Genomic DNA, 17,436 nt, shown 5'->3' with positions numbered 1-17,436 from the left:
TACATAGAGTGTAATTTGAAATACAATTAATTTGTAACTGTAATTTTAACACTGTAATTGCAAAGTATGAGCTATAATTAGGAGACAGCATGATATCCATTAGTGGACTGTTGTCAATACCACAGGTGGAATATGATACATGCAAACTATTTTAAGAAAAATTCAGATAGATGGCTTTCTATTTAATTTCTAACAAGTGTTTCTTGAGAAAATACTCTTCATACAACTTTATTAGATACTGTGATATAAGGTCAAAGGTAGTGATTGCAAACGAAGACCGTGACATGGTTTCTATTCAGTAAAGAAACTGCCTGCAATGCAGGACACCTGGGTTAGATCCCTGGGTCAGGAAGATGCCCTGGAGAAGGGAATGGTTACCCACTCCCGTAGTCTTGCCTGGAGAATCCCATGGACAGAGGAGCCTGGCAGGCTACAGTCCATGCGGTCTGAAGCATATTGCAAATCATTTTCATTTATTTGATATACTAGAAGATTTCATTTGTATTAATACTAAATGATTTCAGTTTTAAAAGACTTTGAGAATCATCAGGTCTTTGTAAAATTCCATACAGCTGGCTAGTTCTATAGGTCTCTGAAAGCACAATAAGAGTGAATCTTAATTAACTTGATTATTCTGTTACACAGAAGAGAAGTGTAGATATGAATACTTGGAATTGCTTACAAGAATAAAATTCCCTCCAGGTTAATTGGTTCTAATTATAGAATGACTCAGATTAGAGAATGTTGCTAATTAGCTGTGAATGTGTGGTCTTAAAACAGAAGTTTGTGCACACTGCTCTTTTTTGTAGGCATTAACTGAAAAGAATGTGATTTCTTTGCCAGTTCGAAGTCTCTTGGTCTTAAACTCCATGATCAAAAAAATATGATAAAAATATATCTTAAAATGATTTGTTATTTAAATATTAATGATAAAATATTATCCCTTATTATTAATGATAAAAAGGGTTAACTTGATATAAGTAATAGCAAGAACCTAGTTATAAAATGCCCAAATCTAACCCACATGAGAGGTTTACATCAATTTCCCGTGTATAATAATAACATGTTTTATACAGATTTGGATCTGCTCATATAAATGAGGTTCATCCACAGTTTTGATTCTCATTAACCAACCATTTATGCCATGGTATTTTATTTGAATTTTTAAAATATTTTACTATTAAAATTTTCATTTAGAAAACAAACTAGTCTAATTTCTGGAGCATTCTCCCTATAATACAGCAGAGAAGCATATTGCAAGAGCTTTGAATGTTGGTGTTTTAATTCATTTAAATAAATTCATTTCATTCACTTGAACTCCATTCATTAATTATATATTTTCTTATCATTCATCAACTATCATTCACCATCACTCCCTCCATCTATCCCCTTACCAAGCTCTTCCCCTGGAAAATACATTATTATATTTTAGGATAATTTTTTTCCTCAACATAACAGAGATTCATTTATTTATCCACTCACCGGTGCAGAGTTTCCATTTGGTCCTCTTGATCGAACCATTCTCCCCAGGACTTCGACACCATCCAACGTGATATTAGATGACGCGTTTATTGCCTTCTCACCCACGTGCTTGCAGTCAATAACCACTTTGGCCAAAGTCTTGCTGACAACAATATGTAGCTGATGAAAGTAAAAATGTTTTAAAAGGTAAGAAGCAGGAGAAAATATCAAATAAATTTACATAATTGCATGACTCATCACCAAAAAATATGCAAGGGAAGAAAAGGAATTCTGTCTACTTAAGCACTTTGCTTGAGAAGAAAGATTCTACTTTAAACCACTTCCATGACTATCCCACATTCAGATACCATCTCTATGGGTTTTTTGTAAATACTAATGAAATCTCACATGCTTTTCATTTCCTCTGTAATATTTTTTGACTACTCTGTGACTATCTAACCAAGAAAAAAATCATCTCTAGAGGAAGTTGATAAATACATGACAATAATTCCAAAGAAATGCTAATGGGACTATTTTGAACCATAAACTAATAAATCATGTGCATCGCTCGTGTTTCTAAGATACCTTATTTTAAGACACTTGTGGTCGTACAGTCCTAGTCACAAGAAAAAAATATTTTATGCAACTTTTCTTATGCAAAAATGAGAGAATTTTGTTATGCAATTGTTCTTATACAGTGATGGTATTCAAAAGCCCATAAGGTAGCAAAGTTGTGTAGATTAGACATATCTGACCACATTCTACATCAGGAAACAGAAGCCAAGATGAAGACTGCTGACAGGACAAGAAGGGTGTGGCTAAGACGCAAGGTTTTTGCAACACCGCTGAGTAAAGGCTCTGCTCTCTGGCACTCTGTGTGTTGCATTCTTTAACAGCCCAGATAGCAGTGGGATTATTCACTACAAGGGAAACAGTAAATTTTGGAAGGAAGCCTGCCTACTCCAGTGATCACCAAGATGAAATGTTTCATAGATGTGAAATATGAAGGACCAGATTTCTATCACATGTGCCAGGTTAAAACAAGAACAACTAACGTCATGTTTTACAAAATTCTTCCTCAGGGCAACTTATTATACAATGGCAGTGACGGGCTGTCTCAGTGCAATCTGTCTACATATTTTAACATGATTTGGCTGCTGGTACTTTAACTATATTGGTGGCCAGGTAGACCAGCAATCCTTTCTACATAACACATAATGTAGGGAATTTACAACTATCTACTTAGTAATACATTACCCTCCACTACATGGTTCCTCAAAGTATCAACCTGGACCACTTCTACGATAGGAGACCAAAATTTGCCATCCCAAAATGTCTCTTTAGAATGCAGATTATTTCAAGTTGAAAATAACCAAGGTCCAAAAGACTCAGAAAGAAACTTTGAGCTTCATGCCTAAGCTGCCTAAAAGAATTTAGACAGAAGGTCCACTCCCAGAACAGGGCTATTACCAGCAATATCTGCAAAGAATATGGCTAGTTGTGTGTGTGGAGGGAAATCTGTGTCCCATTGACTCATTTATTTACTAAATATTTGCTTTTCCATCTCCATGTGAATTTTCTTCCTTCCCTTTGAAGTTCAAACCCAAACCACTACTTGCATAATCCTCTTTTGTCTTTAGCTGAAGATGGTACTTAAGGGAAGGTTTTGGCTATTTTGGTGAGTTACTCGGTTTTACTGGGTTTCACAATGTTTATATGTTTTTAAACGTTTGTGTTTCTCCCATTAATTTGATTCTTAGACCAGCAGAAGAACCTAGAAGATCAGTGGAAAATGTCTTCCTCCTGATACTATCAAATTTCCTGGGGTACTGGATAAAAACATACATTTTAGGATTCCATCCCAGAACTACCATATCAGAATCTCTGGACAGTTCACAAGCCCCACAGGTAATTCTTACTATAGGAGATCCAAAGCGCTATGTTTTTCTTTTATTTTTACACTTTTCTGTTGCTTGGCCCGCAGTAAATAGAATAAAGAATATATATATACACATACAAGGCATTACTCACCTTGTGAAAGCTTCCATAGAAAATTTTCCTAATTTCAGGTCCTTCAAAAGTAACAGTCTGAAAATCCCCACTGTAGTCATAGTTGAAATACGTTAGGGTTTTCCCACCATCTAATCAAACAAAATAAAAGATTAACAATATTCTACAAAGTATTAAAATGGGTAATTTTTTAAAAAGTCAGCTCAAAATAGTATAACCTCTGTTCTGAGGCTGTGTTTTAAAGTGATGAGTGGGTAACGAAATGGCCTTGGAAGGCCCTAGGCTTTCAGCTGGCCAAGCTAACTGAGGGGGCCACGCGGCGACAGTGAGGCGGGCCCCACGTTGTGCTTCCTCTCCACCGCCCGGCCTGCATGCAGCCCCATCACCATTTTGGGAAAGGGCTGTCTGAAGTTGGAAGTAGAGGGCAAAAAGGAAGAAAGAAGCTAATCAAATTGTTACCAGAGATGCTCCTGATCTTTGCTCGAAACTCATCACCTCTAACCCCACCTTTCGCAGGAATGTCCTTGCTCAAAACCTGCCAACTCCCCACCCTGAGCAGGAGAGAACATAAATCTTTAAGTGAAAGGGTCCAGAGACAAGAAAGGAAGCCATAGAAAATGGAAAAAGAACCAGCTGGGACCAAGATGGTGATAAATCTGACCTCCAACAGATCTTGAGTCTCATTATACTTTGATTTTACTATTAAAAAAGAAAGTGAAGTTGCTCAGTCCAGTCCCACTCTTTGTGACCCCATGGACTGTAGCCCAGCAGGCTCCTCCGTCCATGGGATTCTCCAGGCAAGAGTCCTGGAGTGGGCTGCCCTTGCCCTCTCCAGGGAAATGGAGATTTTACTACATTAGCATAGTAAATGACACTCTTACTAACTGCCAGCCATTGAGGACCACTGCCTTGGAAAAAGCCCCGCCCCTTCCCCAGTAGCTGGAGGAGGGCACGGCAACCCACTCCAGTACTCTTGCCTGGAGAGTCCCATGGACGGAGGAGCCTGGCGGGCTGCATTCCACGGGGTCGCAGAGAGTGGGACTCGACTGAGCAACTAAGCCCTGCCCCTTCCCCGCCTCACGAGCATCAGCCTCACTTCTCTTTGTCTTTACTTTCTAGATCTCTCTGCCCAGGGCGGTGAGAAGCTGATCCACGAACTCAGTTCCTGCTTCTCCATGCAGCTTGGGTTTCCCATTTGCCCTAAGCCTGAATGGAAAAGGAACCCTCCCCGGACTGGGGCAGAGAGTCTGGACTTGGGCTAGGCCCGAGCAGGGTTCATCGGACTTAATTTGGTAACAAAATGTTGAGAAATAAAAACCAGACTCTGCCTTATTTAACCACTGAAGCAACCAGTTCTCTCAGGACATGTAACTTACACCTCTCCAAAAGTCATAATCCAATATGTCTTTTATTATGAACATTATGAACAAACAAATAAACAAAGATCTTCTACTCTTGAGTATTTCACGTTACAAGGAACATTTTATTACAAAAAAAAAAAAAGAATATTTTTCTCACTGATTCAGTCCCAGGTTACAATTTAATTTTTCATTTGGTTTCCAAAAGAAGCAAGTATTAATCGTTTCAAGAGACTTCTTTGTTTTCAAGTCCTGGTTGTGTATGGTTAGCAGCTTACACCTTTTAATCTACAGCTTTCCCTTAGTTTCCGTATCAAAGCAAAATGGTTTCAATGTTTAGCTGTTGACTTATTTCCATGTACTAAAAAGTCTTTTAACAAACACTACTTGGAAATAAGCTTAAAATACTTTCCTTATCCAAATGTTTGAGTCAGTACCTAATAACAGCCACCAAATTTTGGATCCCAGCTTGACTGGAATCTTACACTAAAAATATATGTAGAAAACTCAGGGACATTAACCCAAAACTTGAGAATTCTCTTAAGTGATCATCATTTGTGACTTCCAAGAACAAAGGCTAAGAAATTTCCTTATTTCTGCCTCAACTTTCCAACTTCCCAACAATGGAATTTCTCATTCTTCACAACTATTCTCTCTCCTTTCTAGACTCCTCTTATGATGCTCTGATCCAGTATTGGGACTTAAATTTCACATACCCATCAATACCATTTTCAAATGTGTATCTCCATCCCAGAATTCTTCCCCAAACATACTGCTTGCCAACCTGACATTTTTTTCTCTGGTAGGAGAGAGGCACTGCAACATTGTGACTTAAAGAAATATTTGCTATTCAGATGACCAAAATATATTTCTCACATATACCAGGTCTTTGTCTATGGTCCCGGCTCACAGTTCCTGAAACCCTTGGAATTTCCTGTGGTGAGAGCAATACATGTGCCTTTGTTATGTTAATAAGGCAGCTTTTGGAAAGCCCTCAGGTCACCTAAGGATGTGGGCTGGTTGCCTGGAAAACCAATCCTGTGCTGAGAGGGTTAGAACTCTCAGTCCAAACCCCATGCTCCCAACTCAACTTCTACGGAGGGGAGAGGCATTGGAGACGGAGTTCAATTGCCAATGGCCAGTGACTTAATCTTTCCTGTGTAATGAAGCCTCCACAAAAACCCAGAAGGATGGGGTCTGGAGAGATTCGGGTTGGTGACCACAGGAGGTGCTGGGAGGGTAGGGCAGGGTGGACCTGGAAACCCCCCACCCCTCCCCAGGCCTTGCTCTGGCTTCTCTCCCATCGTTCCCGAGTTATAGCTTTTTATTAAGCGCTGGTAACCTTTGGTAACCTAGCGCTGCAGGTAAAACGGAGAAGGAAACGGCAACCCACCCCAGTACTCCTGCCTGGAAAATTCCATGGATGGAGGAACCTCAGAGGCTACAGTCCATGGGTCACAAAGAGTCGGACATGACTGAGTGACTTCGCTTTGACTTTCTTTTCCCCTTCTTTGGTAACCCAGTGCTGTAGGTAAAATGCTTCTCTGAGTTCTGTGAGCCACTTTAGCAAATTATTAAAACCTGAGGAGGAATCTGTGGGACCCTCTGATTTACAGACTGTGGGTCACAAGGAGAGAAAACAACCTGGACGTACAAATGGCATCCTGGGTTGGAGGTAGTTGCCGGCACCTCCAGTGGAGCCAGTGACGGACGAGCCTGCAGTGACAGACTGAGCCTGCAGTAACAGACCGAGCCTGCAGTGACAGACTGAGCCTGCAGTAACAGACCGAGCCTGCAGTGACAGACTGAGCCTGCAGTGACAGACCGAGCCTGCAGTGACAGACCGAGCCTGCAGTGACAGACCGAGCCTGCAGTGACAGACTGAGCCTGCAGTGACAGACCGAGCCTGCAGTGACAGACCGAGCCTGCAGTGACAGACCGAGCCTGCAGTGACAGACCGAGCCTGCAGTGACAGACTGAGCCTGCAGTAACAGACCGAGCCTCCACGAACGGACCGAGCCTGCCACCGACGGCTGAACCAGGGGGAAGAAGGCCATCGTGTAGGAACCATCCTCAGCTTGCGGGTCCACGAACAGCTCTGGGAAAACAGTGTCTGACTGAAGCTGAATTCTCAGACTCGCTGCTGCTGTCCAAGAACTGCCTGGTGTTGTGTGAGAAGCCTCCCGACACTCCCCAGGCCCCAGCTCGTATGTTGGAATTGGGTCGAGGAACCCAAAGGAAGCATCCGACATTTATCATTTCCTCATAGAAGAAGTGACCTCTGACCCCAGCCCTCCACTGATCCTCCTGGCACCAGCCACGCCCTCCCTACAGTCTCCCCATCACAGGACGTGTCTCTCTTCGCCTCGCTTCTGAATCCCAGAACCTGGTGTCGGCACACAGTAGGACCTCAGTGAATATTTGTTGAAAGCCTGAGTAGACAAATGAATGACTCAACTGTCAACATAGTGCATTATTAGTATTTACCAACGGTTTAAAATGAGTGAGTTACTCCATAATACATACTAAACTGGCAAGATGACACACGATATACATTACTCATATATGTGTGCAAACGTTTTACAAATAAATATACTTACTATCTAAAATGACTCCAACCAATGGGTCAGAATTTTTATTTAAAATCTCCCAAAGAGCAAAGGGCTCCTCTGGAGTATCAGGAAGAATCCGGAATAGAATACTGATTGTATAGTCAGAGGGCAATCCGTCCGGATGCAAGTATCTGAAAAACGGAAAGAAAACAGCATATTTTATTGTATCACTCTTCAAGAAGCTATTTATATGATTATAAAAGCAAATACGCTTTCACTAGAAGTGAAGAAACAGAAAGGAAGGAAATAAATGTCACCATTAACCCCACTCAGAAGGGATCCTTCTTTTGGGGTCATGCATTTCCCTCCAGTCTTTAAAGAATGTCTGTTAGTATTTGTCCAGTTTTTTAATTTTGCCCCTTTCTTTTCTTAGCATCATTTACTACACATTCCATATTTCCTTAAATATTTTAAAGAGCATGATAGTTAATATTTGCACAACCTTCGCTGGTTTGGCTAGTCCATAATTTATCTGACCAGTCACTTCTTATTAAACAAGTAATTTCAAGTTGTAGTACTATAAATAATGTTTATCTACAGTGTTTTTTTTTTGGGGGGGGGGTTCGGAGGGGCTTTCCCGGTGTCTCAGACAGTAAAGAATCCACCTGCAATTCGGGAGACTGGGTTCAGTCCCTAGGTTGGGAAGATTCCCTGGAGGAGGGCATGGCAACCCCCTCCAGTGTTCCTGCCTGGAGACTCCCATGGACAGAGGAGCCTGGCGGGCTGCAGTCCACGGGGCTGCAAAGAGTCGGACGTGACTCAGCAATCACACACGGTCTTTTTACGAAACTTGAGCCCTTGCCCCTTTCCGCCACACACTGCAGTGGGGAGCATTCCCATCTGCTGTGCGCTGAGGCACCATCTCGATCCGCCACATCCAGTGCTGTCCACACATCGCTCCTGCTTCCGGGGGTGAGTGCTGTGTCCAGACTGTTCTGACACCGGCTCTCTCAGGAGTCTCTTCATGGATGAGAGATGCCTCTCTCAAGGCCATGCCGACTTTTTCATGGCGCCTCTTTTCAAGGACTGGTCTCTGAGCAGAGAGAGGGGCCAGAGCCTCTGACTCCAAAGGAGACGCGCCCTTCTCAGAGCGCCTGTGTGTGTCAGCCAGCCTCACCAAACCTGCCGCAAAGAGTCGGACACAGCGACTAAACAACAAAATTTCACTGAGAAGCTTACATCTGAAGGAAAACTCATAGGAGATGAAGACATCCGGCCAGTGCAAAGATACTAAAGTGGGTGTGTTTGGCAGTTCTTGAGAACAGAACAAGAGACAAGAGGTGAAGTCAAAGAGGTCACGGCGACCCAGACAATGTAGGGCCCTTTGGCCATTCAGGAGCGCTGACTTTTACTCCAAGGGGAGTGGGGAATCGCTGGCAGATTCTGGAGTGACATGATCTGATGTGAACATTTATAAACCATCACCCCGACTGCTGTTTGGAGAAGAGACTCTAGGAAGGCAAGGGAAGCAGGGGGAAGACAGGAGGCCGCAGCAATGATGGAGGGAAGAGACGGTGACGGTGGCTTGTATCAGGGCGGTGACGATGCAGGCGCTGAGGACCAACGCACGAGAGGATGGCTTGGTGGACGGATGTGAGGCCTAAGAGAAGGGGAGGAGTCTGGCTTCTTTGCCTAAGAAACTCGTTAGGTGTGGTTGTCATTGAGACAGAAAAGGTTGTAGGTGAGGCTGGCTCTGGAGAGAGGAGCAGGGACGTTGTCTAGCAAGCAACTGCAAGCACGCTAACTCACTTTAGTCGTGTCTGACTCTTTGCCACCCCAAGGACTGTAGCCCACCAGGCTCCCCTGTCCATGGGACTCTCCAGGCAAGAACACTGGAGTGGGCTGCCATGTCCACCTCCAGAGGATCTTCTAAACCCAGGGATCGAACCCACATCTCTTAGGTCTCCTGCATTGGCAGGCAGGTTCTTTACCACTAACACTACCTGGGAAGCAATTGAATATATAGGTCTAAATTTGGGGAAGTAGGGACTTCCCTGGTGGTCCGGTGGTTAAGATTCCCAGCTTCCACTGCAGCGGGTGTGGGTTCAATACCTGATCAGGAAACTAAGATCCCACATACTGCAGAGTGTCGCCAAAAAAAACTGGAGGGCAATTTGTAAATACAAATTTAGGAGTCCTTGGCATGTACTCAGGGTTCAACACTATGATACTGAAAAGATCGCTAGGAAATAGGGATAGACAGAAAAAACAAGCAGGTCATACACAAGTCCTGGTCCCCCCGGGCATCAGAGGTGGAGAGGGAAGAGGAGCCAGCACTGGAGACGGACAGTCTGTAAGGTAAACAGAAGCTCAAGGAGGGCAGGAAGTCCAGGAGGAGGCTGAGCTCAGCTCTGTCGAATGCTGGAGACAGACGGAGTGAGGTGGGAGCTAGGAACCCAGGACTTGACTTAGCAAGGCGGAGGACGGGACACTGCCGACTGAATGAACAGTCTAGCAGAGCAGTAGATGAGTTTCCCTCTGGAAATTCTCATTTTGGGCCAGGCCTCCAGGAATGATTTTCAAATACCTATTTAATATTCATCCCTTGACAATGTAAAAAATAAAATCTGCTGAAAGGTAATGTTTAGATGTTAGATTTATCTGAAACCATATATAGTACTGCAATAGGCCCGAATTCAACAAAGAATATTATGGAAGAAGCTAGAAAAGCAACTGGTCTATAAAGTGGACCGATGGATTTAATTCTTGAATCTCATCTCCCCCCACTTTTGCATGCCTATATGCACACTATAGGGCTTCCCTAGTGACTCAGAGGTTAAAGCGTCTGCCTGCAATGTGGGAGACCTGGGTTTGATCCCTGGGTTGGGAAGATCCCCTGGAAAAAGAAATGGCAACCCACTCCAGAATTCTCGCCTGGAGAATCCCATGGACAGAGGAGCCTAGTGGGCTACAGTCCATGGGGTCACAAAGAGTCGGACACGACTGAGCGACTTCACTTCACATGCACACTATATCAGAATATCAAAATATGGACATGAAAAATGTTTCATATTAAAACACTGAAGGTATTTTGAGACAAAAACAAATATTGATTTGAAATGTAAAGAAGCAGATGATGTTTTGAGAGATGACCCCTTAAACGAGGAATTCCTACTTTGGATGGGAAAGTCAGACTATAAAAAAAATTGAAAAAAAAAAAATTGAGCACCAAAGAATTGATGCTTTTCAACTTTGGTGTTGGATAAGACTCTTGAGAGTCTCTTGGGCTGCAAGGAGATCCAACCAGTCCATCCTAAAGGAGATCAGTCCTGGGTGTTCATTGGAAGGACCGATGCTGAAGCTGAAACTCCAATAATTTATGCAGCTGATGCGAAGAACTGACTCATTTGAAAAGATCCTGATGCTGAGAAAGATATAAAGCAGGAGGAGAAGGGGACGACAGAGGATGAGATGGTTGAATGGCATCACTAACTCAATGGACATGAGTTTGAGTAAACTCGGGAAGTTGGTGATGGACAGGGAGGCCTGGCATGCTGCGGTTCATGGGATCGCAAAGAGTCAGACACGACTGAGCGACTGAACTGAACTGAAACTCAAGTACGTCTGGAGTTTGCAGAACTGCTGAAAATGACCGTAGGAATCCCTCTGTTCATCACAGACTGTGCAATGACTAGATAATGTGATTTTTACGTCAACTATACAGAGTGGCTTTTGTGACTTCTCAAGAATAAAACCCCTCTGAACTCACGCCTCTAGAGTAAGTAAAATGGTTCAGGTGTGTGTTCCAGGGCCTGACTGCCAGGTACAAATCCCGGCATGAGCCTCAACAGACTGCACGATCCCACTCAGGTCATTTAGTGTCTTAGTGCTTTAGTTTCACTACTTGTCAAATCAAGATAACGAATGACTCTACCTCATAGAGGTGTTGGGAGGTGTGAGGGAGCTACGGTACATAAGCATTTAGACGCCTGGTACATGGCAGTGCTATGCGAGTATTAACTATCTATATTTTTCTCAGGTCAACAGATAGGAAAGTTCAACCAGTCTTATATGTGAGTCTGACTTTTTTGTGTGTGTGTGAGTCTGATGTTTTTAATGAAATCTAAACATCATCTGCTCTATCCATCATGGAAAATCCTGCTGGGAATTATCATTGAAATTATGATTTCAAGTTGATATCATTTATACACTGAGATATAATAAACAATAATTGGCTTTCGTATCTTGCAATGGAAACATACTTGGTTGGCTGGGAAACCAGGGCATCTTTATGAAGTTGATAACAAGGATACACATTGAAGGTACCAGGCTCCATAGAGACCCCTTCCACTGATGAAAACTCCTTTTCAACCAAACCAAACATTTCCATCATCTTAAATCCTTAAAGAGACAGAGAGAGAATAAATAGGCACATTAGGATTTTAAATTTCACAGTTAGTCTATTAAGGATTTAAAAAATCTGGACCCCAAAAGGGAGTTAATCAATATACTTTGTATTGGAAAATTCCTGATACTGCATACCTGCAAGATCAACGCCATCCTTATGCACCAGTGGGCAGGCTGGAAGACAAAACAAAGAAGACAAAACCCTAATTTAGGTATTTTCCAAACATATTCTTCCCTTGTCCTGAAAACAGGAAGCTAACATAATCTTTATGGAAGTCAAGTGTAGAAGGAATCCAAACCAGATGTGGCTATGGCTTTTTGTGGATTCCTAAAGACTGAAACGCTCTCACTTCTCCTTTTAAAACCCAAGTCCTAGCTTCCTTCTCCTCTCCTGGGTCACCTGAGAGCATGTATTGGGAAAAGTCTCCCTCCCAGTGTGTTACCCTGATGAGCAGACTTAACACATTTTTGAAAACTGTCTGCCACAGATGTTTAAGAGAGTTTCTTTCAAATACAGATTCTCATCTTTTCAGAGAAAGTCTTTATCAACCTAAATTCTGAAACTGGGAGAGTGGAGGTTCACTTCCAAATGCTCTAAACCACGAAACTATGTCTACATAACAAACAGCTCTCCATTTTCCCTTCAGATCAGGATGGGACTCATCATTTAACCAGGATAAATATCTCAGCCTTTAAGCAATGTAAGGGGCAAATTCCAAAGAACTAACTTGCTGATGCGGTTTCACAGACAAAAGTAATCAGCTCATCTTCAATTTTCTTAAAGGCGTCGAAGTCATCCACAAAGAAGACATGCCGGGCACTGGGCTTACTGCCAATGCTAACCAACTCCGAGTAATCCGCATCGGCCACGCCGACTGCAAAAATGCTGTAGCCTGTGGGGAAAGGGAAACAGATTCTGATGAGTATAAACTGCACCAAAAACAAATAATGGAATGCAAGACACGTCTGCATGTTTAAAATATGTTTATTTAGGAGGCCCAGTGGGGGTCCATAATTCACGTTCACAGTTCATCAGAAATCTGCATGCACATAATTCACCATGCGCTGATTAACCCATCATTCCCCAAAGAGCTTTTCCGTTTTAGAGAGGCTTAAGAGAGCCAGTGCTTGAGACAAAATAGTTACTATTTGAGTAACATCTCTATGTTTGCACATTATTAATAATGATTTTTGTATTTACGGGATAAAGTGCAGTTGAAACAGAAGCTTTATCTCAATTTTTTTTTCAGAAGTAGAATCTGAGACATTAACAGGCTTAGAAGACTGAGGTAGGTCACAGTTCAATGCTCGACAGATTCGTATCAGGCTAGTCTGTGCCATGTCGGTTTACACAGTGTAATCCTCAAATTTTGTGTTCTCCATTTGACAGAAGAGAAAGCTGAGGCCAAACAGTTTCTGTGACCGGGTTCCCTCCCCTGGTTCTTTTCATAGTATGGCACTGAATTTTCTCTCTTTTTTCTTTTTTTGGGTCACGCTCTGCGGCCAGAATGGAACCTGTGTTCCCTGCAGGGGAAGCATAGAGCCTTAACCACTAGTCTGCCAGTAAAGTCCTGGACTGCACTTAATTGATGGAGTTTCTCATAATAGAGCATCCTGTATGTAACAAACGTATTAGAGAAAATACAGCAAGATAACAGATTTGTAACTTGGAAAATATTTTTAAAATCACATTGTCCAGATTTAGAAACACGTAGTCAGGCTGATGTAGCCTACAAATGTGCATTCAGAAAACAGCAAGGCTAACAGTACTATTGGTGCCCCTGCTGTTGTTGAGTCCTAAGTTGCGTCGACCTTTCGCTACCCCATGGACTGCAGCCCGCCAGGCTCCTCAGTCCAGGAGACGTCCCAGGCAAGGAACACTGACGTAGTTTGCCATTTCCTTCTCCAGGGGAACTTCCCACCCCAGGGGTTGAACCCAGATCTTTGGATGGGCACGCAGACTCTTTACCACTCAGCCACCAAGGAAACCTTGGTAGCTACTATTACTTATCTCTGTAAAACTCACCATCTGATTGCATCTCTCTGGAGATTTTGTTCACATCATCTTGTGATCTTCCATCAGTTATAACCACGATGACCTTCGGGATGCCTCTTCTGGTCCCTGACTCTGCAGTAAACAAGCTATCTCGGACATGCTTAATTGCTTTTCCTGAAACAAAGGAAGGCAAAAGTTCAGTTTCATTCCCTTCCATTTTTGTGTCACTGGAGATAGAACAGAAGAAACAAAGGTCTTTCATCAATGAAAAGTCTTTAAAAAAAAAAAAACAAACCTATATGAGTATGCTTCAAAAAAAGTCATTTAAATAATTAGCAACAATTAATTACTTTGGGTTTTAGCTGGGCTTTTGGGGGTCTTACCTGTTTTTGTATTTCCCCCTTTGTATGAGATACGCTTAATTGCATCAAGAAGAGTCTCTTTGGTTTTGTAAGAGTTTAGTTTAAATTCTGTCCTGGGGTCATCAGTGAACTGAACCATGGCAACCTGAAGAGAGAAGCTGTGTTTACTTTTATGTATATTGCAGCCTTCCCCTGGGCCAGACAGCATACACTATAACAGGATTATAATTATAGTTTTAATTTCTTCTTTAACCCAGTCCACAATTTCCTTGGTATAAAATTTCACACAAGCTACATACCAAATCTGATGATACATTAACAAGCATTTTTTTTCTCTAAGTGCTTTCAGGAAGTAGATTAAAAATCTCTCCCTAAAGCGTGAAGGGCTTTTGCCATCTCATTTGACAGGTGGAAAAATGGCAGCCTAGGTCTTCTACCTTGACAAAGTTCACAGAATAGAAGCTGGATTTTTTAACAAGGATTTTTTTATGAAACAAGCTTATGAAATAATTACTACTATTCCACCTTTTTACAGACCAGGACACTGAGGAAAAGTCAAGTAACTTACCCAAGATTACTAGAGTGGTCCCTGGTAGAACCAACAGTGGAAGTCAGGTAATCCGACTTCAAAATCTGTTCCTAATCACTGTGATATAAATGCTTCCCAGGTGGCGCTAGTGATAATCTCCCTGTCAATGCAGGAGATTTAAGAGACGCGAGTTCGATCCCTGGGTCGGGAAGAACCGCTGGAGGTGGGCATGGCAACCCACTCCAGCGTTCTTGGGTTTCCCTGGTAGCTCAGACGATAAAGAATCTGCCTGTAGTAGGGGAGACCCGGGTTCGACCCCTGGGTCGGGAAAAGGGATCAGAGGCTCACACCTCAGTTCGAAAGCTACCTCCTCAAAGAAGCCTTTGTCGATCTCTCAATTTAAAATAAGCCAGTAAATGTAAAGCTCAGTTCACAAGTGCGCGTCCCGACCTTGTGAATGTGTGTGTTTGCCGATTTGTGTCTGGATCTCACCCTCCTCCGCGCCCCGCCGTTAAGGATGTGAGCTCCGTGAAACACCCATGACGACAGTACTAACCAAAGAAGCCCTCAACAGATGTTCGTCGGATGAATAAATTAGTCTTCTGTGTGCTGCTTGTTCTACACTCCTTTGTGGCCTTGACCTCTGTCCTTCAAGATTTTAAAGTCCTCGAGGGCAAGGAGAATGCTGAACAGAGATTTGCGCCTCCTCCCCCTGTATGCAGGGGGCGCACGTGCTGACCGGCCGCTCTCACGGTCCCGGTTTGGGGACTCACTCACTTTGAGGACAGCACCCCGCCCAGCGCTGTCAGGCACCAGTGAGCGGCTTCAAGCTCGGACCTGTCCACGCTCTCATTTAGAGTTGGGTCAAATCAGTATAGCTCTTTACCCATAGTCCCCGACAAGCAGCCATAACAATAGCCTGGAATAATTATTTAACGCATGGAATGAATTAATGATTGATCCGCCAGCCTTACTTGAGTTCCATCTGTGCCGATCTTGCCCAGGGCTCCGACAGTGCTATACAGGAAGTTGATGATCTTATTGAAGTTTTCATCACCAATACTCCAGGATCCATCCACCATAAACACCAGGTCAGCTTTGGCAGCTTTACACACTGGAGACCAAGCAAGAACGTGAATCAGAGAAAAGGGGAAAACAGTCGTCATCAAACCAACAAAGCAGGTAATGGTTTCCCTCTGGTAACTAGAGCGCCTTCCAGAAGGAATGGTATACATCCTATTCCAAATTCTTCCTCACTAGGTTTTCTGACCATCATTGTTCTCCTACACTCAAGTATCCTGGTCATGACTAAGAAAGCTTCTATCACACACGCAGAATTAAAGAGAAAAAGAAAAACACCAATTTCAGCCTCAAAGAATAGAAACGAGAGAATGGAAAAATGTGGAACTAAACTGATTTAGTGACAGAGGCATCAGCAAACACCCCAGTGCCTACTGATTCGAGGGAAAGCCAAGCTCTCACTCTGCACCCTGCCCTCTGCTTATCGAGTTAATAACCTGAGAAGGATTTAGCTTCCAGGAGGAAGGGATGCCTCGCAATGAAAGCAGACTCATCTAAAACTTGATATGCGTTTGGACTGAGGCCATAAGCTAACTTCAATTTCAGCCTTGCTCAAAAATTCTATGCCCTTTGGACACCCCCTGATGTCAAGAAATGTATACTACTGCTAGCTCGGGAAAACTTTCATCAGTAGTAACATTGACGTCAATCCTAACAAACAAGCAAAAACAGATCAGCAAAAACCGATTCCACTGAAAGCATTTTTAAGTCTTGTATCGCATCCTGTTTCCGATTATTTATGCTTCTTTTCCCCTTGATTAATACAGATCATGGTGGTTGACTCTGTTTTATGATGAAACAAACAATTTAATCTTTAATAATCTGAATCTTTTAATCTTGGGCCATTGGCACACAAATGTTCTGCAAGATAATGAACCCTTTGCTTTTCTTTAGAGAAAAAATGGCCTGATTTTTATTTTATTAACTACAACTGTAGTCCCATAAAGCTAACTACAACTTAAATGGTAAAATAAACCATCTCCAAGTGAGTCAGTACTCTAGGGACAACAAGGATTTAGTGAGGGTGTTCTTCTGACCTCCACGATTTACAAAATTTTACATACCTATGGTTTGAATTTAAAGCTGAAAGGGATCACAAGATCTGCTCATTATAAGCATGTAAAAGAAAACCTGGTGTTTGCCAGGAAGGATGAAACCCAGATTAGGTTTTACCTTCAAAATGAGAGCAAAATCTATTTGAAAATATACTCAAATTGAAAACTGTACTTAATAAAACAAAAGAAAAAGAAAATATATCAAAATGCATGAAGGAACTATCTCCAGGATATAAAATTGTGCTTTTAATTTTCTTCTTTGTACTCTTTTCTACTTCTAAAATAGAAAAATTAAAATGGATGTTTTATAAATACTCAGTATCACCTGAATAATAAAGATTTATAGGCTTTTTAATTAAATATACTCAGGGCAAATAGAACCTAAAATGAATAATGTGTTCAAGTTGCAAAAGTCCCAATGTCCAAAACCATCATGATGAAAACTACTAATCCAAGAACAATGTTGCTACATTATCAATCCTCAGTCTCATGACCCTTCCAAATCATGTGTTTCCCATGAGCATTCACAAATATTAACCAAAGGATGCTCATATTCTGCTATACATAAAAATATTCTGACCTCAGGGAATCCTGTAATGTCTGTATCAGAACTGTCTAATAAATAA

The 17,436-nt window shown here is 42.3% G+C and overlaps 1 protein-coding gene across 7 annotated transcripts in view; it reads right to left on the bottom strand.

The window, feature by feature from the left end:
* The window catches only part of COL14A1 (collagen type XIV alpha 1 chain), a 224,599-nt gene that overhangs the window by 76,839 nt on the left and 130,324 nt on the right, over positions 1–17,436 (bottom strand). For all 7 annotated transcript variants that reach the window (XM_043880417.1, XM_043880421.1, XM_043880423.1 and 4 more), the window contains exons 26-34: positions 15,650–15,789; positions 14,168–14,291; positions 13,815–13,958; positions 12,517–12,681; positions 11,924–11,962; positions 11,644–11,782; positions 7,430–7,572; positions 3,493–3,602; positions 1,483–1,641 (exon numbers count right to left, since the gene is read on the bottom strand). In XM_043880417.1, the coding sequence (XP_043736352.1) occupies positions 1,483–1,641; positions 3,493–3,602; positions 7,430–7,572; positions 11,644–11,782; positions 11,924–11,962; positions 12,517–12,681; positions 13,815–13,958; positions 14,168–14,291; positions 15,650–15,789 (1,163 nt within the window). The remainder of the gene's footprint in view (positions 1–1,482; positions 1,642–3,492; positions 3,603–7,429; positions 7,573–11,643; positions 11,783–11,923; positions 11,963–12,516; positions 12,682–13,814; positions 13,959–14,167; positions 14,292–15,649; positions 15,790–17,436) is intronic.

The sequence above is a fragment of the Cervus elaphus genome, chromosome 21 (genome assembly GCF_910594005.1).
Source record: "Cervus elaphus chromosome 21, mCerEla1.1, whole genome shotgun sequence".
Classification (NCBI taxonomy): domain Eukaryota; kingdom Metazoa; phylum Chordata; class Mammalia; order Artiodactyla; family Cervidae; genus Cervus; species Cervus elaphus.
This window is presented reverse-complemented; position numbering and strand designations above follow the sequence as displayed.